The sequence below is a fragment of the Solea senegalensis genome, linkage group LG4 (genome assembly GCF_019176455.1).
Source record: "Solea senegalensis isolate Sse05_10M linkage group LG4, IFAPA_SoseM_1, whole genome shotgun sequence".
Taxonomy (NCBI): domain Eukaryota; kingdom Metazoa; phylum Chordata; class Actinopteri; order Pleuronectiformes; family Soleidae; genus Solea; species Solea senegalensis.
The window spans coordinates 4631430-4653928 of NC_058024.1; the positions used below are offsets into that span (position 1 = coordinate 4631430).

At 41.5% G+C, this 22499-nt stretch overlaps 1 protein-coding gene across 4 annotated transcripts in view; it reads left to right on the plus strand.

Moving 5' to 3' along the window:
• The window catches only part of cita (citron rho-interacting serine/threonine kinase a), a 47561-nt gene that overhangs the window by 22634 nt on the left and 2428 nt on the right, over positions 1-22499 (plus strand). The window contains exons 14-49 of one of the 4 annotated variants that reach the window (XM_044023502.1): positions 1029-1199; positions 1369-1422; positions 1530-1583; positions 1855-1995; positions 2104-2229; positions 2666-2761; positions 3068-3184; positions 3922-4031; positions 4727-4901; positions 6195-6392; positions 6583-6636; positions 7002-7199; positions 7959-8152; positions 8274-8409; positions 8496-8600; positions 8907-9047; positions 9256-9363; positions 9502-9697; positions 10358-10519; positions 11396-11419; positions 11898-12035; positions 12834-13014; positions 13108-13199; positions 13482-13586; positions 13776-13945; positions 14259-14303; positions 16082-16162; positions 16727-16862; positions 17637-17776; positions 17924-18016; positions 18552-18660; positions 18837-18965; positions 19126-19206; positions 19298-19376; positions 19839-20021; positions 21670-22057. In XM_044023502.1, the coding sequence (XP_043879437.1) occupies positions 1029-1199; positions 1369-1422; positions 1530-1583; positions 1855-1995; positions 2104-2229; positions 2666-2761; positions 3068-3184; positions 3922-4031; positions 4727-4901; positions 6195-6392; positions 6583-6636; positions 7002-7199; positions 7959-8152; positions 8274-8409; positions 8496-8600; positions 8907-9047; positions 9256-9363; positions 9502-9697; positions 10358-10519; positions 11396-11419; positions 11898-12035; positions 12834-13014; positions 13108-13199; positions 13482-13586; positions 13776-13945; positions 14259-14303; positions 16082-16162; positions 16727-16862; positions 17637-17776; positions 17924-18016; positions 18552-18660; positions 18837-18965; positions 19126-19206; positions 19298-19376; positions 19839-20021; positions 21670-22057 (4710 nt within the window). Of the gene's footprint in view, positions 1-1028; positions 1200-1368; positions 1423-1529; positions 1584-1854; positions 1996-2100; positions 2230-2665; positions 2762-3067; positions 3185-3921; positions 4032-4726; positions 4902-6194; positions 6393-6582; positions 6637-7001; positions 7200-7958; positions 8153-8273; positions 8410-8495; positions 8601-8906; positions 9048-9255; positions 9364-9480; positions 9698-10357; positions 10520-11395; positions 11420-11897; positions 12036-12833; positions 13015-13107; positions 13200-13481; positions 13587-13775; positions 13946-14258; positions 14304-16081; positions 16163-16726; positions 16863-17636; positions 17777-17923; positions 18017-18551; positions 18661-18836; positions 18966-19125; positions 19207-19297; positions 19377-19838; positions 20022-21669; positions 22058-22499 lie in introns of all 4 variants that reach the window. The other 3 variants (XM_044023503.1, XM_044023504.1, XM_044023505.1) reach the window with 3 other exon arrangements.

Here is a 22499-nt window from a genome sequence, read left to right on the forward strand (position 1 = left end):
CACTGATTTGTTTTATGACAGATGGAGTCAACAAAAACACTGAGCAAGTAAAGTTAGACAGCTGCAAATGAGGACTACTCTGACTGTGCCCACAAAAAGTTCCAGGAGTGAACTCTACTGCTCAAAAAACACTTTTCTTTAGCTGTTTCATGAGATAAATGCCTCTTCTCCTTCTCCCACCTGCCCTTGCACTGCTGCTATATACACATTAACGTCCCTCTGTCAGGTCTGATGGGTACTGCTTGACAGTGCTTGTTTTCAGATGAAGGATCTTCTTTTCCTTTCGGCTGTTTTCAGATGAAGGATGCAGTGAACAAATAACGGTACATTGTGTCTGTACATGAACACCATACAGGTCAGAGTTAGCAGCTTTAAATCCCTCTGATATATATGTCAGTCCTCATGATCAGGATTTTTTTGTAACTATTTCTGTACCATTTTATTACCACACCAACTTCAGAGTGTAACATGTTATATCAGCAAACTTTTGTACAGACTTAACGCAGCGCTGCAGAGTTGCCACAACCACGGCCTTGAAGTTGTATTCCTTGAGTTGTTATCTTTGATTTTGGCATTTTAGTGATAAATGGTCAGTACAGTAGTGCTCTGCAGTTTCTGTAGATCACTGCACAGTGAAATGGTGTCAGCACATCTCTGAAGTACATCTTTATCTGTACAGCAGTGGCAGAAACTGCTGCCTGTATTAGCACCTCAATCCCTTTGTTCAGACGGCTCCAAACACCCGCTTGCTGCTGTTGCTATTGTACTATGCTTATTTACAGGTAACACAGCTCTGTGTTAAATATATATTTTGTCTTGTGACTTGAAGACATGTACTAGTCAATCAATGTTTTATAAGCAGGGGAAAAATATATATTGAAGCCTGTCTTTCCAGTGTTGTTTTGGACAGGTTTTATTGTAGAAATGATTGGAAATTAAATGCAGAAATGAATGAGTACTGTGGGTTCATGAAAGGCAGTTTGGTATTTCTGATAGTGATCACTCCTGTGTGCATCCGGTGTCCTCAGGAGTACCATGCCCAGCTGGAGGAGATGCAGGTGACCATCAGGCAGCTGGAGGAGGACCTGTCAGCTGCCCGCCGCCGCAGTGACCTCTATGAAGCCGAACTAAGAGACTCCAGACAAACGAGTGAAGAGCTGAAAAGGAAAGCTGTGGAATACCAGCAGAGAATCCAGAAGGTATGTTGTTGCTTACAGGTTATTGCTTGTTGCTTCTAAATGGCAGTCCTACTTTTTACTGAGAGAGATGGCTGTTGTCTTGCGAAAAGATGAGCTGAAATCTCAGTCTATTGGAAGCATAGAATTGAACTTCAGTGTTTTTTTCTTACCTGTGTTGCTTATGTTTTAGGCCAAAGAACAAGGAAAGGCTGAGGTGGAGGAAGTTCTCTCCAAACTTGAGAAGGTACCTGTTTTTCTGTTTGTCCCTTGTCAGGTAGATGGTCATTATTTAATCTGCGCTAACACCAAAGTACTGTGCTTTTTTCTCTCTCCCGCTCTCTCTCTCTAAAGACCAACTCTGAGCAGCAGGTGAAAATCCAAGAGCTCCAAGAGAAACTGACCAAGGTAAGTAAATCATATCCATTTTTTTTATTTTTTTATTTTTATTTGTTGAAATCCTCTTCACATCATGATCATGATATCCATCAATAAATAAAGTTATATGGGGAAATTATTAAAAAAAAAAGTGGACTTAACCTGACCACGAGGACGTGGGATGTTTGATTGAAAGGTTTGTTCTATAGAGAGGCCGTAGGAGATAGGAATTGCTCCAGCACATTGAGAGGTTTGTCTTGTGATGCACCAACAGCCATTGAGCTCTTGACCTCCCCCTTAGGCAGTGAAAGCAAGCACAGAAGCAACTGAGCTGCTGCAGAATGTCCGACAGGCCAAAGAGCGATTGGAACGCGACCTGGAGCGTATGCGGGGCAAAAGTGACTCGAGTGACACTTTGAAACGTCGTCTCAGAGAGACAGAGGTACCACACTAAACCTATAATGCTCAACGGTGCAAATGTGTTTATCTATAGGAGAGAAATATTCTGAGTGGTTAGTTTAATGTTATTCTCTTCTCGCTGTGTAAGCAGGAGGGCAGGAAGACCCTGGAGAATCAGGTGAAAAGGCTGGAGATGGTTGAGCGGCGGGAGAATAAGCTGAAAGATGACATTCAGACCAAATCCCAGCAGATCCAGCAGATGGCTGAAAAGATCCTGGTGAGTGAGCTGTAGATAAGGCTCCAATCCACCCTTAATTTCACCCCCTCTGCCCATCTCACCCAGTCATTCAACTCTCTCTCAGTCTGTCCTCCTTCATCATCGAGCTCTCACATGTACACACACTTCTCTTTGGAAAGCACCCTTCCAGCCAAAGTCTAAAAAAAAGGCTTCTCATTAACACAACTGTGCATAAATAGATTTTTAGCTCACATGTAACTTTACCAGTGTCCACGTGAGCGGACACTGCTCAAACCAGTGTGGATTTCCAGCTGGAAGGTTTTTCTGTATATGGTTTGAGAGTAGACAGTTTGTGTTTGTATTTTCTTGCTGTGTAGAATACAAAAAAGGCTACACTGATTTACATTAACATTCCACTGCATTGTATAGTGTTTCAGTTCCTTCTGAACTTGACTTGTGACTTCACTGTCTCCAGGAACTGGAGGACAACCTACGAGATGCCCAGTCAACAGCCCAGCGGATGGAAACACAGCTTGTTCAGAAAGAGAGGCTGTATGAGGACAAGATCAAGGTGGGAATGTTGGATATTGTCCACATATATTATAGTATAATGAATCCTACATTTATGCGGATTAGGTTCAACTGTTGCTATTATCAGAGTGGTGTGTTTATAAATATATAATTATGTATGTATGTTTAGAGATGTGTGTGTGTGTGTGTGCTGACAGCACACTAATGACTGCTTCCACACCAGGTCGTACATTTACTGTACAACTATGTCCAAACCCAAAGATGCTTCTTTTCTTTTTTTTAAACCAGTGCTTTTTAATATAGGGGATTATAATCTGTCACTTATTCACTGGTTTGTCTGATCAAGGTTCTGGAGGCCCAGATGAAGGAAGACCTGGCAGACAAGGAGAGTCTTGAGACCAGAAGAGCGCAGCAAGAGGAGGAGTCGAGGGAGAACTGCAAACTTATCAGTGAACAGAAAGCAGTAAGGAAACATCACAAAGTTTTCAAAACCTGTGTCCATTCGGGTCTTTGCCTAGCTGTTTTTAAACTTAATAAAATGAACACTGAATATTTTCAGATATCAATTTTGTTTTATGAAATGCTTTTTTTTTTTACAGACTTAGCATTATCAGTTTATGTTAAAGTGATTTTAAAAACACTAAGCGAGTCCACTTTACTGTACAAGTCTCACAGTGTTTAAGTTGATGTGAATATATCATACCTTTTTTATTCTTTTTATACTTTTATACCTCTGAAGTTCTCAAAATTGACAGGTAGAATCAATGTGTTTTTTTTGCCCAGCGGTGCAGGAAAAAAAACATGTACAAGAGGCAAATAATAAAATTTAATAAATATATAATAAAATAAATAAAATCTAGAATTGGATTAAATTGTAGTGTACTTCATGTTACCCTAAAAAACCCGTGGGCCTCATCCTAATCTGGCTAATGTGGTAAAGTTGAAGCAGTTAAGAAGCTTTTAGAGGTAGTCCTCTGACAATGCCAGCAGTCGATTTCAGGCAACATCTCTAATAGGATTTTACTGGAGTGCAAAATTCTGTTTCTTATAAAATAAATGTCCTGCTGCAACATTCTTAGTAGGATTTGCCTTTCAATCAAAGTGTAATACATAAGCCTTGTATCTGAGCCTTTTAACCCTAACCGTTTTTTTTGGGGATGCACAGTAACTCTCTATTATTGCGTCTCCCTGTTCCTGCAGACCATTAACGCAATGGATTCCAAGATGAAGAACTTGGAGCAGCGCATCGCTGAGCTGTCAGAGGCTAACAAGCTGGCCGCTAACAGCAGCATCTACACCCAGAAGAATATGTGAGTTCACCAGACCATCTGCCCACACTGTGCTTTCATGAGCGCTCCCACCCACACTGGCTCTGTCTCCTCCAGCCTCCAATTGCTTCATTAGTGTGCACTTAGGTCTTTGTTTACCATGGCTGTTCTGTCTCCCCCAGTGTGTAAACTGTATATCACCTCTTAGGTTAAATACTGAAAACAAATGTTAAATAAAAATGTAAAGGAATGTTATCGTTTTACTTACATCATTTACCGTCTTTGCTACTTAAAGGTCCAGATTGTCACATTGAGAAGGATTTATTGGCAGAAATTGAATATACTACCCATAAGTATCTTTGTAAGTTTATAATAGCCTTGAAATACACATTTTTTGTTTTTTGTAGCGCTATAATAAGCCCTTTTTCATTCACTTTAGGAAACGTCCATGCGTTATGGAGGCTGTAGATGATGTTTCTACATCCAACGTTGACAGAACAAGCGTTTTGAATTTGAAGTGGTAGCTTTCTATGTAAACAAAGTGGAATTACACTTTTTCTGGCCACTGTAGTTTCCTGATATACTTGAGAGTCGTCCATTTGTTATAATCTGCAGTCTTGCCATTAGATTTCACAAATCCTGACACATAAGACCTTTAAAGTTCTATTTTTTGAATGACGATGAGCATAATAATAGCCGTGTTTCTTTTCTTTTCTTTTGTTTCTTGGGGTGGTCAGGAAAGCCCAGGAGGAGATGATCTCAGAGCTGCGGCAGCAGAAGTTCTACCTGGAATCTCAAGCCGGCAAGTTAGAGGCTCAAAATGCCAAACTGGAGGAGCACCTGGAGAAGATGAGTCAGCAGGAGCAGACCAAGAGGACACGGCTACAGGAGCTGGAGAGCAGGCTACGGGAGGTGAGTCAACAGAAAAAGGCAAGCTAAAAATGCCCGTCTTTAAGGAACACACAGTGGAGCCTCATTACAGTCCACAAAAGGGATAAAAGCAGCTACCACGCTCGGATCCCTTTCAGATAAAGAGCTAATTACTACAGCAGGGCTTCTATGGCACCTCCACAAAATGCCATTAGGCCTGTACACAAGCTTTGTCTTCTGGATTAGTGGCACACATATACACTTAGATATATATATATATGTGTGTGTATATATATATATATATATCTATATATATATATGTGTGTATGTATATATATATATATATATATATATGTGTGTATATATATGTATATACATATATGTGTGTGTGTATGTGGGTGTGGGTCTGGGATGGTGCGACATAATTTGCTGATCAGTTGAGAGAGAATACATTTAACCAAATGAAAATGCAGCAGGACAAGTAAAATGTTGTCTTTGAGTTGTGCTTGTGAAAAACTGACAACACTGATAACCAAAAACAAAAGTCCACCCATGCATCCGTCAATTTTCTACTGTTTATCTGGCATTGGGTTGAAATGGCATCACTTCTAGACCAAGCATCTTTCTTGTTTTCTCGCTCCTGCTGGGAGATTCTGACAGTTTTCCTGGACCACATTCACTATATAATTGCTCCATCATTTACTGGGTTTACCGCAGGACCATCTATCCACCCAAACCACCTCAACTCACTCCCTTTTGATGCATGCAGCAGTGACGCAACACAAAGAATAGCTTGACATGATGTGAAACGGTTACCTGTAAATATTTGATGATTTGTCAAAGTCAAGGTTTTAAAAGTACAAAGTGCCTATTCCATAAAAAAGGCATTTTGAAGTAAGTAAAGAGCACAGTCGGAGCCCCCTTTCTCCTGTTTGAGAGCTCCTATCCCCTGACGTGAAGTCTGACCACCTTTCTGATGGACAACCTGCTAATTGTATGTCATAGCTCTACCTTCTCGCACTCTAACATCAGCTGATAAGGCACGTCACCACCTAACATCAGGTGACAGTTCTGAGGAAGGCGGAAGATACACGCCGAAACTGGTTAACAAAGGTAAAGGAAAACTTAAAAATGAACCAAAAGAACTAAGATCAATCAGAAGACATAATGAACTTTCACAATAGTTAATCAAAATAGTTGACGAATCATCATCAGTTGAGATTTGATGCCCAGTGACACTGACTATCTGATCCTCCTCTGAAAATTCAATACAGTACAATAGTAACACATTTCCATTTAAACAAAGCAACACTCATGAGTACCGTCACCTTGTAGATGGGCCTCCAACATGAAGAGGAGAAGATGGAGATCAAGAGGCAGGTGTCGGAGTTGACCCTGTCACTGCAGGAGCGCGAGTCTCAGATTAGCAGCCTGCAGGCTGCGCGTCTTGCCCTGGAGAGCCAGCTGCAGCAAGCAAAGACCGAGCTGGAGGAGACCACCGCTGAGGCTGAGGAGGAGATCACTGCCCTCAGGGTGAGACAGTCAAGTGCACCAACACGTGTGCAATTAATGTTAGTCATCTAAATACAGGTGCTTGTACTGTGAGTGGATTCAAACGTAGCCTGTTTGTATTTTGCACGCACTTGATGTGAATTAATGTTATAAATCCTTCCTTATCATTTGTGTCCGATTCATTGTTGCTCTTGCATCTTGTTTCTCACAGAATCACAGAGATGAGATTCAGCGCAAGTTTGATGCCTTGAGAGACAGCTGCTCAGTAAGTGTAGTCACAGTCCTTTGTCTTGTTTCTCAGCAGAAAAAAACTATTTGTGAAGGTTTTCATGCAACCTTTGACAAATATGCAAATTCATGTGCAATTACAAAGTTGGAGTAATGTAGGAAATGTAGTCTACTGAAGGAAGTTTGTGACGGGGAAAACGCAGCCTCCTTTCATGGAGCCTTTTCCTTTTTTCATTCACTTGGTTATTGTTTGTCATTTTGTTTGTTTTCAGGCAGATTTTGTAAACACAGAGAGGCGTTGCGCTGTTTTTCAATTATGTATTTGGCTGCTGATGACATTTTTCCTTGCAAAACCATTGGAGTAAATCCAGTCACGTCCAGTTCTAGTCTGTACTTCCTCAGGTGATCACTGACCTGGAGGAGCAGCTTACCCAGCTGAGTCAGGAGAATGCTGAGTTGAACCGGCAGAACTTTTACCTGTCCAAGCAACTTGATGAAGCATCGGATGAGAGGGAGGACCAGCTGCAGCTCAGCCAGGAGGTGGACAGGCTGAGGAGGGAGGTGGCTGACCGTGAGATGCACCTCAATAACCAGAAACAGGTAATACACACACACTGAAATACTAGTGGCCAGTTAAAGGTCCAGTGTGTAAAAATGTGTGTCATCTAATAGAGAAACTGCAGAGAGACGTCTTTGTTTGTGTTGTAAGCTTCTGCCCTGGCTGATGTGACCTCTTAGGCTCCTAATGAAACATAAAGAATAAAAATTCTGAGCTATTATGCACTTAAGGTCCATTCACATCCAGTGTAAATACACATGGAAGAAGCCATTTTTTCCAAGGTATTGTAAGGTTGCACTTCTCTTTCACCTATTGTCACTAAGAACTCAAAACCAGGGAGCTGCAGTGTCTCTGAGTGAATCAATTAATGCAGAGAAAGGATATCTTTGCTTTGCTCCTCGATATCTGTGTGGAGAAAGAAAGGAAGAACTCACCATGTCTTGGTATACCCGACCAACTGATTCAGGAGCTTTGTCATGATGATGCAGTTTAAAAACTTATTTCAGAGTTGACAAAGACTTATTTTTGCCCAAGTATCAAAAGATGCCCTGGCTGTGTCCCATAAAGTTCTGATATTTAAATCTCAATGTGACACGCCCAGAGATAATTTGTTATATTTCCCCACTTGGCCACAGGCTGAACCCTCCTAAAAGTTACACTCACTAAAAAACTGTTTAAATGTTATATTGCTAATTTCCAGACCAGAGAAATTATGCATTATATGATGTAACATAACATATGGCCTCACCAAAAGCTGAAAGATGGCCTTCTCTGTCTGGTCTTGTGTTCATTTATTCCAGAACATTGAGACACTGAAGACAACATGTAGCATGTTGGAGGAGCAGGTGGTCGAGCTGGAGTCTCTAAATGATGAGCTGCTGGAGAAAGAGAGGCAGTGGGAGGCTTGGAGAGGGGCCCTGGAGGACGAAAAAAGCCAAGCTGAAAGACGCACCAGAGACCTCCAGAGGCTGCTAGACAATGAGAAGCAGAATAGGTAAGATTCAATCATAAATGCTTTCAACAAGATTGAAGTTTCCTCTCTGCTATTTACTTGCATATAAAAACCCACTTTCACACAATAGATTCATTAAGATATATTGTTCTGCTGCTCTCAGGTTGCGTGCCGACCAACGCAGCAGCGAGTCTCGGCAGGCAGTAGAACTGGCAGTCAAAGAGCACAAAGCTGAGATCATGGCCCTACAGCAGGCGCTGAAGGAGCAGAGACTAAAAGCTGAAAGTCTGTCAGATACTGTGAGTCACAGTATCATGAATGAACCTCAACCCAAATGTCTGTTTTAATGACTTTGATTTTAACATGCACTTGTATGTTCTCACAGCTCAATGATCTGGAGAAGAAGCACGCCATGCTGGAGATGAATGCCCGCAGCTTGCAGCAGAAACTGGAGACTGAGAGAGAACTGAAACAGAGGCTCATGGAAGAGGTGCGATGGGAAATACTTCTCTTTGTTGACTCTCTATTAGTAATCAACAGGTGTTCAGTATCATGTCAACAGATAATCAGTTCATGATCACTAAGTATGATCAATTCTTCATTCCCTTTTACTGAGCAAACGAGAGAAATTTCTGCTTGTATCACACCTTTTGGTCTTGTGTTGCTTAATAGAAGAGAGTCAACAATAAGTCACATTTACATTGCCACAATATTATTCACTTACAATGTAAAACCAGCTTAAATTCACTTAAATACTGATTTTATATATAATATACATATGTATGTGTTTCTACAGCAAGGTAAGCTGCAGCAGCAGATGGACCTCCAAAAGAGCCACATTTTCCGCCTTACCCAAGGCCTGCAGGATGCCCTGGACCAGACTGACATGCTCAAGACTGAGAGGACTGACTTGGAGTACCAGCTGGAGAATATACAGGTGCCCAATACAACTTTGCATTTTAATTAAAAGCAGCAGTCTCTGAGGAGAAAAGGAGCCTTAGTCAGATATTAGAACAACTGAAGTAACAATTACCCCAGCGAGACTGCTAAAGTTAGTACTTCATCGATGTGCTTTCAGAGGAAGTTCTTATCAGGTTTTCTTCAGAGGTGTTTCTTTATCTTTATCTTTTTTCCACGTACTGCAGGCTGTGTACTCTCATGAGAAGGTGAAGATGGAAGGCACTATCTCCCAGCAGACCAAACTCATTGACTTCCTCCAGGCGAAAATGGATCAGCCCACCAAGAAAAAGAAGGTCCGTTAAAATATTTAGTGCTTCTTATAATCCATGGTAGATTCACAGATTTACTTGTTGCTTTTGAATTCGTGTACATTAGTAATGACATCTGTGCATTTTTATGTATGAATTCAGTACCATTCCCCTCTGGAACAGGGTATATTTGGTCGGCGTCGGGAAGACGTAGGCACCACGACGAATGGGGCGCTGGTTCCGCAGGCCCAGGCCCCAGCCGTTCCCATGCAGTACAGTGACATGAAACTTGCTCTGGAGAAGGAGCGTTCGAGGTGTGGAGAGCTAGAGGAGGCTCTGCAGAAGATGAAAATAGAGCTACGGTCCCTCAGGGAAGAGGGTACGGTCGGATCTCTTTTGTGAACAGATGTAGCAGTCTCTTGTGCCGTATATCTTAATTAATGGCATCTCTTCGCGAGCTGATTCCTGGAGCTAGTGGATAAATCTTTGATGCTCCAGGGGAATTGTTCTGCAGTCATCCTCCTCCTATAGTTTACCTACAGTCTGGGACACTGACTTTGTAATGGCTGTTGACAGTGTCACATAGGTGATTTGAATTTGGTGATCACATTTTTCTATTATAACCCCCCCCAAATTGAGGTAGTCTTTTGCCAGGTAGTCATACTGTATGTCAGACTCTGACACTTTGATCATAGAAGAAACTCTTGAATCAGTTGGTGAAAGATAGAATTAATCCAGACACATTTTTATACACACACAACGCTGTCTTGAAGAAAAAGTGGGATTGGTAATCAATTGTTTTTAGTTTAAGTAAGGCTGCAACAACTGCAATCATCTCAGCAGCTTTTTTTTTTGCTTAGTAATGACGGACATGATTTTTTAATAGAGTCATCAAGACAGCATCTTACCTCCACTACCTACACCTGCCATGACCTATTAGATACATTTAAGAATCCATCAGTGTTTTTGGTAATTGAACCAAATGTGATATCACTGATCTGATATTGAGTTGTTGTGTTTTTTGCTTGCGGTCACACAGCGGCTCATTTCAAAGCCCAGGAACACGTGGCTCCTTCCACTCCAGCCCAGGCTCGCCATCAAATCCTCATGTCTGCCATCGTCAAATCCCCAGAACATCAACCCAACCCCAGCAGCCTGCTCAACCCCTCCACACGCTGCAAGGAGACCTCCACACCAGAAGGTCACTCACACACAAATACACACAGACTTGAAAACAAACACCCAAGCAGAATTAATGCTGCCTTCAGCTCATCTGACTCGGTATGAACTCTGGTGTGTCCTCCACTCCACAGGAGTGTTCACCCTTAGGCAATCGGTGTCAACACAAGGGACTCCTTGTTCACATATTTTGTTTATGTGGTGTGTTTATATGTGCGTTTCTTTTTCTTTGGGTTGTCTGTTCAAGCATGATTATGAAGCTGAATAAAATGGGATAACTCTGTTGTGCATGTTAGGCCAGAAAAAGCAGTTTTCAGGTTTAATTAACTGTGCCTTTATTCAGCTAATTATAATCCTGTTTGGTCCTGTCTCACAAAGTAAGAATTGTGGATTAGCCAGGTGGGATTGGATTTTATCCAGGCCTTCCTCGGCCCATCTTTTAAACTGTTCTGTTGGAACATTACATGACAAAGCACTCCAGCAGTATAATCCTCTGCCAAGGAAACTCACGTTCCCTCAGTGTCACACTCAAAATGGTGATACCTGTCACCACCACCCAAATCTAATGACTTCTTCTTAAAGCCACAGCCTACATGTTGTGCATGCACATCCCCAGAAGCTTCCGTCCAAATCTGTCATTTACTTTTTGAGTAATTTCAGTCACACACAGACAAATGCTGCCAAAAACAATCTCTGAATACCATGATGCCATTAGTTATGATACCAGAATGCCTCCATGTGTATTGCCAGGGAGAGACAAATGTTTGGATAACCGCTGCCTGACTAAATCAAACTTGCTTTGTGATTGAGACACATGATTGTCTGTCTTCCTTTATTGTCACTTAGCTATTGTTAGACTGCTCTCTCCTCTCTGTCTCTTCCCTCTTGCTCCTCACAGAAAAGAGGAGGGTCACCTTTGAAAGTAAGTTAGCAGTCACCACCACAGAGTGTCTCCTCACATGCATGAGCTCATCAACATGCATTATACTGTACACCTGAGACACATTTCCATTTTCAAACTGTGAAACTGTCCTGTCCTGTCTCAGTAATGTGTGACTTGACCAAAGTCCCTTAAAGTCTGTTGTGCTCTCTCTTTTCCCTTAGCCTCATTTCCCAGAGTCATGATTTAGATGGCTTATGGCAGGATAGGTTGCTTTTCACCAAAGAGCATGTTAATGCATTCCATGCTCATTGGCATTCATAATCTGATTCTGATTGACTATTTTACAGTACGTTCATAGCTTAATATCTGCAAGTAAAACAATTCATTCATTATTCAAATTGCCCCATGCTGCTTGATAAAACTGGAACTCGTTCTGATTTCAGGTTGTTGTTATTATTGTTTTTCCTCGCGGTGACTCCTGTCCTTACTAACGTCTTCCTCCCCCTTTATTTTGCAGAGTTCGGTCGCCGTGTGAAGGAGAGAATGCACCACAACATCCCTCATCGTTTCACTGTGGGTCTCAACATGAGGGCTGCAAAGTGTGCCGTCTGCTTGGACACGGTGCATTTTGGACGACAGGCTGCCACTTGTCTGGGTCTGTATCCTGCACTGTAGCTGTGAAAGCCAAATGTGAAGACATTTCGGAGAACAAAATTGTTGGCCGGCTCTCCACAAATATGCCAGAAATAGCTCTTGTTGTGTGGCCATCAAAAAAGTCTGACTCACAAGAAGAAGATGTGAGCAATCTTATTAAAAGAAATGTGCGATTTCCCAAACTAAAAGTGAGTCTAAAACACAGTCATTGTCAGATGTGATGACTGCAATAAAAAAAATGATAAACGCTACAATTTGTGTAAGCAATTAAAAGTATAACAATTTTCACCAAACATGATTTGAATATCAATATGAACGGTTTTGTTATTTACTAATGATGTAAAACTCAATTACTTTCTTCAGTGTTTACTCAGGAGAAGAAAACTGAAAAAAAAAATTGTTTTACGGTCTGGTGTTTAAAAAGAGTGACATCTAATGGTGAGATTGCTGATTGTTATAAATGGTGGACTCCTCTGCTCACCCCCCTCCCTTTCCCGAGTACTTTAAAAAGCTACGGTGGCTTTCATATACCAGAAAAGATATTGTTCTTATCATTTGTGAAGTATTCTACCACTGTACGCTCTGGCTGGTTTTCTTCATGGACTGCCGTACCAAAACGGTGGCACGACATGGCAGTCTTGATAATTGAGGCCACGGCGTAAAACACGTATAAGAAAAATAGTACTACTAAAGTCTCAAAACATTTCAGAATTGCTAATAATCAAGCAATCCTGATTAAATACTTGAAAGTAATTCCATGTAAGCGTCTTATTCATCCACACTCTGTGTCTCATTGTAGAGTGCCACACCCTGTGTCACCCCAAATGCTCACCTTGTCTTCCGGCCACCTGCGGTCTGCCAGCCGAGTATGCCACTCATTTTTCAGAGGCTCTGTGCCGAGAAAAGGCAAACTCGCCTGCGCTGCAGGTCAAAGAGGCCAGTGGGCACGTGCGCTTGGAAGGATGGATGAAGCAGCCCAGGTAAATGTTTCAGGCCTTCACTGACATTTTAACATCACGCAGTATGTTACACACACAAGTGTTAAAAGTGTCCACGTGTGTTTGTTCACATAGAAATGCAAAGCGTGGTCAGCAAGGCTGGGAGAGGAAGTATGTGGTGCTGGATGGAACCAAAGTGTCCGTCTATGACAATGAACCAAGAGAGGGTGAGGATTTATATTTATTACCATTGACGATTTATTTATTTATTTTTTTAATATGGGGACCCACTTTTTAAAGATGACAAACTATTGCAACCCATTTCACAACTGAAAAAGTTCTAACAGTTTTTACTGGCTAATTTATATCAATCTTATAATTCTGAAGGGTAAATCTTTTGATGAATAAATCACAACACCAAAACAAATCTGCCTGTGTCCCATATCAAGAACATTTTAATACACTGAACAGAATTTAACAAGAAATCGTGTGTGCCTTGTTTATTCCAGATTGTGTAAAGGCTGAGGAGGAGTTTGAACTCTGTATGCCTGATGGAGATGTGACTGTTCACGGAGCTGTTGGAGCCTCTGAGCTCATCAACACTGCCAAGTCAGGTAACGGATCAATACCACCCTATCCTGCAAAACACAGACTATTGCAAGCGTATCATCCTATCTCTGCATTTTAATATTGATCCACATATACAGTAACATCACTGTGATTCCACAACACGACAAAATGTTGACAAATGTTGTGAAATTAAGCTGTTAACAAGCAAGCAATGGATCTGTGTATGTGCACAGACATCCCATATGTGTTGAAGTTGGAGTCACATCCCCACACCACCTGCTGGCCAGGCCAGTCTCTCTATTTCATGGCCCCCAGCTTCCCTGACAAACAGCGCTGGGTGGCCGTGCTAGAGTCTGTGGTGGCCGGTGGCCGTGGATCTAAAGACAAAGTGGATTCTGATGCTGTAAGTATTGTGGGAATATTATAAGTTTGGTTCTGGAGGTTTTCTTTCAAACGTGATAAGATGTTAAACATGTGTCAAATAGTAACTTAATCCCAGGGTGGCTGTAGCATTTGGTGTGAAAATATATTGGATGCCTCCATTAAACATCAGCCAGAGCCTTCACATCTTTTTCTCCCCCTCCCTCTTCTTTCTCTCTCTGCATGTTCTCAACATGGTCTTTTATTTGTGTGTTGTCATCGTCTCTGTGGATGTGATGTCTCCACACTGTGCGTGTGTATCTCCATTCAACTGGGTTGTGTGGATCATACTTTAGGCAGGTGTCTCTAAAAGACAGAAGAACCTATCCCCACTGGTTCAGGTACAGTAAGTAGCTGCACGAACGCTCGGGCATCAGTCCACCGACCGGCTGAGCATGCAGTAGCTGTGCACATCTGCGCATATGACAAACGATGCTGTTTCAGTACAGGTCAACACAGTCTCAGAGCTCAGATACTGAATATGATCCATGGGAGTAGCTCACACATAAAACATACAGCAACAGTGCATGGGTGTGAGTAGACATTGCTGTGCACCTTTGGCCTGGTATCATACAGTGTGTTGTGTTGTGTTGTGTTGTGTTGTGTTGTGTTGTGTTGTGTTGTGTTGTGTTGTGTTGTGCATGCTTCTGCAAGAGCCATGCTCTGCTTAGCCCCTGTCACTGAATACCTATGCTCCCCTTGCAACTTGAGCTCATGTCAAACTGCAGATTTCTGTTAAAGTCCCTGTAAAGCCAACACAGTTTCTCCTCTTCACACAATATATATGTTAGAAAATAGTGGAGTAAAGATTTATGGAGTATGAAAAAAACAGTTTCTCTCAGTCTTCTGTCCAATATCACAGCCATTTTACCCCTTTGAAACCACTTAACTATTACACTGTGAAAACCATCCTACTAGAAATAAGCCAATTATTCTTAAATTTATGATAAAGCTGAATTTAAGTATGTATACCTTATATTTGCACACATACCAATCCATGATGGAGAATTCTATTTCTGTATTCTACTGTAATATCTTAGCAAGACGATTTCTTTTTTCGCCCAAAAAATACAAACCATTTCCCAGAAATGAGGCTTATTTTACTCTCTGGAGAATCAATTTTTGCGTTGTAGAAACACATTGTGGTTTTTTTTTGGATGTGGCACCAGCATAATGCTCCAACTGTGTAACAAATATTACAGAATTAGACTCCCTTGTTCTGCTTTATTCTCATTTTAGCATAAAATAATTCCAATTCGAGTACAAATTCTTTCTTTGATTGATTCCCCTCTCCCCCTAGTGTCCAATCCAGTGATTTTGACTAGTATTCGTCGAACTAGTTCATCATCCTTAATATTTAATTTAATCCACTTGAGGATGTTCTTTATCTGCTCCCACAACGCTCATTGAATAGTTTTGTTAAATACATGGGACTTGCTTCATAACAAGCTATACCAAAGGTTTATGATAAAATAGGTTAGTCTCCACATTGTTTGGCCATAGTTGATCTGATAAATCCTTCTTTCACTTAGTTACTCAAATTCACAACACCTGTCGGTAGTGACTTCTGTATTATTGCTCCTCATGATAAAAAGCACTTACAATAATTTGGTTGTTGTAAATGTCTATTATCATGATCGTCATGAATGCAGAGGAACATTAATATTTCACGTCGGTGACATGAAAATCCAGTTATTTTGTAATGTGTCACAATATGGAGCTGCAGACAGAAGACGACACCTGTTTAAGTTTAAGATTCTAAAAAAATATCTTTAAACATATTTTTTCAGTCATCCCAATAATATCGTGAATCACAATTATTTTGGTCAGGATAATCTTCATCCCAATCCCAGTGTGTATAACCTGCAAGGAAGAGCAAAGGGACAGTAAAAATGTAATAGTCTAAAATTATTTTCTTTAATTGATTCATTTCTATTATTGCTTTTACCGGTGTGAAGTGGCTGTTGCTGTGGAGAGGGAATATACAGCTGAGCATCCAACTTTCCAAGATTAGCATCAAATGCTTGCTCAATCCCTGGTCATCCCTGTGAAATGATCCTCCCGAAATCTTTTGTGCATTAATTTTACATGTACGTGTCTCTGTTTCTTGTCTGAATAGAAACTTCTTGGCAACTCGCTGCTGAAACTGGAGGGTGACGACCGTCTGGACATCAACTGCACGCTGCCTCTCACTGACCAGGTACGAGGACAAAGACTTGAACAAAGAGATGGGAGCTGGATTAGGAGCTGATCACATGCAGTGCCCAAAAGTGCATTAAAATAAAGTGGAAGAAGCCAAAGCTGGTTTTAACTGAAGTGCTTGGGGGTCATGCTCCTGTTGTTACTAAGCAACCAAAAACCTGGGAGCTTTCTGAGACGACCAGCCTCGTTGAATAGAATCATCACATTCAACTAAGAACCATAATCAAAACAAAGATAATAGATTATCAGCACAGCTGCTTTGCTGCAGGATGTGTGTGTGGAGAAGATTCAGGAGCTCTGTCTCAATTATAGAGATTCACAGGTAATGTCAGAGTGGACAAAGACCAGTTTGACTTCATTCCTGGGCCTGAGTATTAAAAGATGCATTCCAAAAGGTTGAACTGATATCTTCTGATGCAATCCGGACGCCCCCGGAAAAACTAGTGCATCACATCCAACCTCCCCTTATTTAGCTTTCATGTTAGATACTTCCTCTGAAGGCGACACAATTCAGTTGCATATTCACTTGTTGAGTCTTTGTCTTCCTTGTGCTTTCCCTCAGGTTGTGTTGGTTGGCTCAGAGGAGGGTTTGTATGCTCTGAATGTCATAAAGAACTCTCTGACCCATATACCTGGGCTGACCTCCGTCTTCCAGATCCAGATCCTGAAGGAGCTTGATAAGCTGCTAATGATCACTGGTTAGTACATGACATTAGATGAGGTCATTTTAATTGCACTATTTCAATGGAAGATGTTTTTTTACATGCAGTATTTGTGCAGTTGCATTCAGTGCAGATTGTTGGCAACATTAACTGCGAGTGATATCTACTGAGTTCCAATTGAGATGTTGGCAATATCAGTGGATAACAACAGTTCTTTGCACACACAATGAGCTTAGCAATATGTCTACGGTTAAAGGAATACTTCACGGATTAGCATTTAGCTTTGTATTACTATAATAGGGTAGTATTTTTGAAAAATTGTGCTCCCCAACCTCAGTTTCCCCTGAGTCGAGAAATATCTTCATTCTTTTCTTTTTTACTTTTAGAGCCACTCATAGGGGGATGGGACCTCATTCCCAGAATGTAAACACCATCTTTGCTAACAGCTACACTAATTTTCAAAGTTGGAAATCTGAGTTCAGGGGACATTTCCATGTAAGGAAAACCCCAAGAACTTGGAAATGATGACTTCTGACTACAAATGGAACGCACCAGGGCTGCCACACAGTTGGAGCATTATGTTTTGAAATGGCTGGTTTATAGCTTGGTAAATGTGTCAGTACAAGTATCTCTCAGTTGTTTTAAAAGGGTCACTGATAGCCGTATCGGTTACAATTCAAGGTTGTGGTATTTTTATCGCTGTTTTGAGCTATCCCTAATAAGAGTAATCACATTTTGATCACTATGTAAACTGAACCAAACGTCGTGTCTTCCCTGTTATGCATATTCTCCGTTCACATTGTCCAACAGGAGAGGACAGGGCGCTGTGTCTAGTGGAGATCAAGAAAGTGAAACAGTCTTTGTCACAGTCCCATCTCCCAGCTCAGCCGGACCTCAACCCCTTCATCTTTGAGACAGTGAAGGGATGCCACCTCTTCTCCTCTGGAAAGGTGAGTCAGGCTGTGTTGTTACTTAACGCAAAGTCTTTCTAGTTGGTTAGGCTATCCTGTAGTCAGAGTTAATGATCAGAGTAATGGCGTTGTGTTGTCTGATCAGCAGGATACTTACTGCTGTCCTGATTGTTTCCCTCTTTGCAGATTGATAATGGGACGTGTATCTGTGCTGCTATGCCCAATAAGATTACAATCCTGCGACACAACGAAAGCCTCAATAAGTTCTGCATCAGAAAGGTGAGTTGGCTTTAAAGGGGTAAACGTAAGCTCCTCCTTCTATCATGGCTATCCTTGCGGTTGAGAGCGGCCAAAACAGAGGAGTATTTTACTCACTGACTGCAGGCACACTTATGATCAGCCACGTCCTTGAAGATAATAAGATATTTGTTGGGAGTGAACAGGTTGGACAGGATTACAACTGATCATATACGAAGGACAGCTCAGGTTAAACAGTTTAGATATGAAGTCACCTGCAGAGAAAGGATAGTGTTTATATTGGAGAGATGGAGCTGGAAGACCACAGAGAAAGGTTTATGTATGTTGTAAAGGAAGACATGAGGACAGTTGGGATAGGGCGAGAAGGTCAGATGATCTGCTGCAGTGACCCCTAAAGAGAGAAGCCAGAAGAAGATAATCTAATACTTGAAAAATCATATACAGGCCCTTTAAAGATGAACAACAACATGTTTCATGATGGAGAGGAAACTCTCCCATTAAAGGCAGCGATGAGTTTGATTAAATGTCACTGTATAACATTAGTTTGTGTTTACAGGAGATTGAGACGTCAGAGCCCTGCAGCTGTATCCACTTCACCGGCTACAGTATTATTATTGGCACCAACAAGTTCTATGAAATTGAGATGAAGCAATATGTTTTGGAAGGTAGAGTAAAAATCTGTTACAAAATAATATTATATATATGTATGTATGTGTGTGTATATATATATATATGTATATATATTTATATACTGTTATAAAATATTGCTTCTGATCAACCAGAAAATGTTCTACTGAGGATTGAACACGCTCACCTGAACCACGTTTATTTTTCTCTGCAGAGTTCCTGGATAAAAATGATGTAACGTTAGCTTCAGCTGTCTTTGCTGCGTCCTCCCACAGCTTCCCCATCTCCATCATCCAGGTCACCACTGCTCCACAGAAGGATGAATACCTGCTCTGTTTCCATGGTGAGATGTTTCCTCTCGCATCGTGTGCTCCGTACGATGTGGATTCAGTTCAGCATGTCCACCAAAATGTAACCCTTGTTGGGAGAAAGCAAGGTTCCTGTGTAAACGTGGCTTCTTCTTAGTCTCAGGTGGTTTTATTTCATTTATTTTTTCCTCACAGAGTTTGGCGTTTTTGTGGATGCATATGGTCGCAGGAGTAGAAGTGATGATATCAAATGGAGCCGTTTGCCACTCTCCTTTGGTGAGTGTCCTGGAGAATATTTTTCTTTCAAATATCATTATTTCATTTCAAAAAACATACGTGATTGTGTGTTTGTTTTTGTTTTTTGTAGCCTACAGAGAACCTTACCTGTTTGTGACCTACTTCAACTCTTTGGACGTTATTGAGATTCAGGGACATGCTGCTCTTGGGTAAGATTATCTTCTGGCAGCTTTATCAGTGCCTCAATTGGGTTTTACACCAATAAACAAGATTATTTATTTTTTAAAGATTTATTGCCACTTTCCTGTTTTGAGAGACTCTATTTATTTGGCCCAGCATTTTTAATGTATTGTCTCACAGCATTAGCTCAGTAAACTTTATTATTATCAGGGTTAGCTGAATAAAAAACATTCTTTTGTTCATGTTGTATAACACGGTCCGATTCAATTTAATACTTTTCACACTGACTGAGAAGTGGTGGGGATTGCAATTATGAATACTGCACCTTAGCATCGTGATACAAAGGAATCCTGACAAAAGGATATTTCTCAGCCCTATTTTTACCAGTGCTCAAATAAATAAAAGTTCAGTAGAGTAAAACAGCAAATCATCCATTTAATTCACTGCTGTTTTATGATACGATACAATATGATGCTATTTTCTCTTTCCAGACCTCACTCATATGCACACCTGGATATCCCAAACCCACGCTACCTTGGCCCAGCTATCTCCTCTGGTGCCATCTACCTGGCCTCATCCTACCAGAATAAACTGAGGGTCATCTGCTGCAAGGGTAACCTGGTGCAGAGCCAGGAGGGCGGAGGAGACCTGCAGCGCAGCAGCTCCGGACGCAGGTGACATCACAATTCAGCTCCGCTCACATCGGCATGCTCACATTCTGTTGTCGTGGCTGATAAAATATTTAATTTCATGTTGAAGTTGTGAAACCTCCACCACTACATCTACTTCTGTCATTACGTGTGCAAAGCTCAGATAAGTTCTATGATGGAGGGATGAGTAAACTAATGAAACAGGACAAAGCTTTATATCAATCTGTAGTATCTTTTATTACTTACGCAGAATGATTGCATACTTTAAGGTGCTGTATGCAAGAAATGTATTATATTACAGGGTTCTAGCCAGGATTTTATTTTAGTGTAATGGCGAGGGAGCACAGTAACCAATTTGGAGCAGAATTATTCAAACCAATAAAAAGGAATAGGTGAGTTATAATCTGCCAAATATTAGCCTCATGATTGAAATCAAGACATTATAGGGCAGAGCAAATGTTTAGGTTACAAGGTAGGAACTGAGTGCCTTTCAAAAAGTTCAATTTTCAGTTTTTGGAGTAGGATTCCTTTGGCCCTTCAGTTGCATTGGCCTTTCATTTATAAGAAGCAACCGTGTCACCTTTGACCCGGTGTGTGCCAGGCCCGCCGGTGTCCTCTCGACTAGGCCCACGAGCTTGCTCCCCATCAGATCAATTCAGGGTGTGATCGTCCGATTTTTATCTGAGAAACTGGTCTGAAAAACGATGCGATACGACACGTGCGTTTGTTATTTCCACAAACACAACAAGGAAATTGACACGGCACTGACACTGACGCACAATAAATGTGCGTCGGCCTCAAGTCGTAGCATAACAGGCCAGCACCTTACCATGCGCTAGCTAGAACCCTGAATATTAAAACATAAAAAGACCATGATGAATCCTCAGAGATTGAGGAAACATGTTACATTGAATTGAAATAATGGCTTCACCAATAATTGGTGCTGTTGGTCACTGTTGTACATATTTTACACATGTCATTGCCTTTCAAGAGAAATTAAATCATCCCACACAATATCATAATCAGGATTACTCAAACTTTTATGAAAAGTGCTTTTATGCTTTACATAAAAAGCTATGATTTAGTTTTTGCATTTGAAGCACATGCTCAGTTGTCTTATCAACAAAGAAAATCTAACTCTCTGTAAATAATTGTGCTGTAGAAAAGAAACATCTTCATTTTATGTCTCATCCTGCAAGCTATAGGATCATCTCATTTAATCATGCATTATTTTTAGTGAGAGATTCCCTGCACTGTTTTTGCTCCATGGTGGTGGTGGTGAAGGGTCACTGGGACGAGCTGGCACTGAGGGGCACAGGTTGACATGTGGTGGTGATTGTTGAATGGTAAATCAGACGTGTAACTCCTGAATTTCATTCTTTGCAGGAGGAGGAGTTCATTTTTTATCTGTAACAAATCGTAATTTGTCTCGAAAAAAAGACCTTTTAAATTGTCTCTTGTTAAATAAAGACTCACTTCCTCCGTTTATGTCCTGAGACTGGTCTATAACAAACAAATTGCTCAGTGTTGAAAAAGTTTTTTTCCGCTCCACATTTGTCGACTGACCTGATTCCCACAGTGCCGAGCAGAGTCCACATCCCAAGCCCCAAATTTCATTTTGCTTAAACCCATGCTCCGTGCCCGTCTTCATGCCTCGGTTCCTCCCTCACAGCCCTAACAAACGTGGGCCTCCATCGTACAATGAGCACATCTCTAAAAGGCTGGCGGCCAACCCCTTGGTCCACGGAGACCCCGGCACACCTCACCGCTACCGAGAAGCTCGCACAGAGTTCCGTCGCGATAAGTCCCCCAGCCGTCCCCTGGAGAGGGAGAAGTCTCCTGGCAGGATGCTGGAGAGCCGGATAGTGGGGTCTCCAGGCAGGGCCATGGCCGATCCCCGGTTAGAGCGCTCCCCGGGCCGGGCCATGGGTGACCCTCGCATGGACCGCTCCCCTGGCAGGATGATGGACGTGCGTAGGGAGAGGTCCCCTGGAAGATTCGAAGAGCGCCAAAGGCTCCATACTGGCTCTGGACGGACGCCCATAAACTCTGTTAACAAGGTCAGTCGCACGTTTCTCTTGATTCTTAGAGTTTGTTCAAGGTTCAATGTGAAGGAATTAGTGACATCCTATTGGTGAGACTCGTCGCTCCCTGTCCAACACATATCAGAAGGCGGTTCTTCTTTGTTTGTGTAGTGAGCTTCCACATGGTGACTTATTCTAAAACTATAAAACCATACATTGACACAAACATACTTACAGCTACCACATTCAGTCTCTCCTGCTGAGCTTTGCTTTAAGAAGAAATACAAAAATGCATGTTGTATTTTTTTATGTCTTGACTGGGTTGACGTGATAAGAAATGTTTCTTTTGCTCTGTTGAGTTATGAGGGGGAAAAACTCCTGATATTACATGTTTAGAGGTGCTGGCAGCCGCATGTTTATACCTTTGTACACAGTCAGACTACAGATATTCTTGCTGCTATGTGAAGTTACCTAGCTG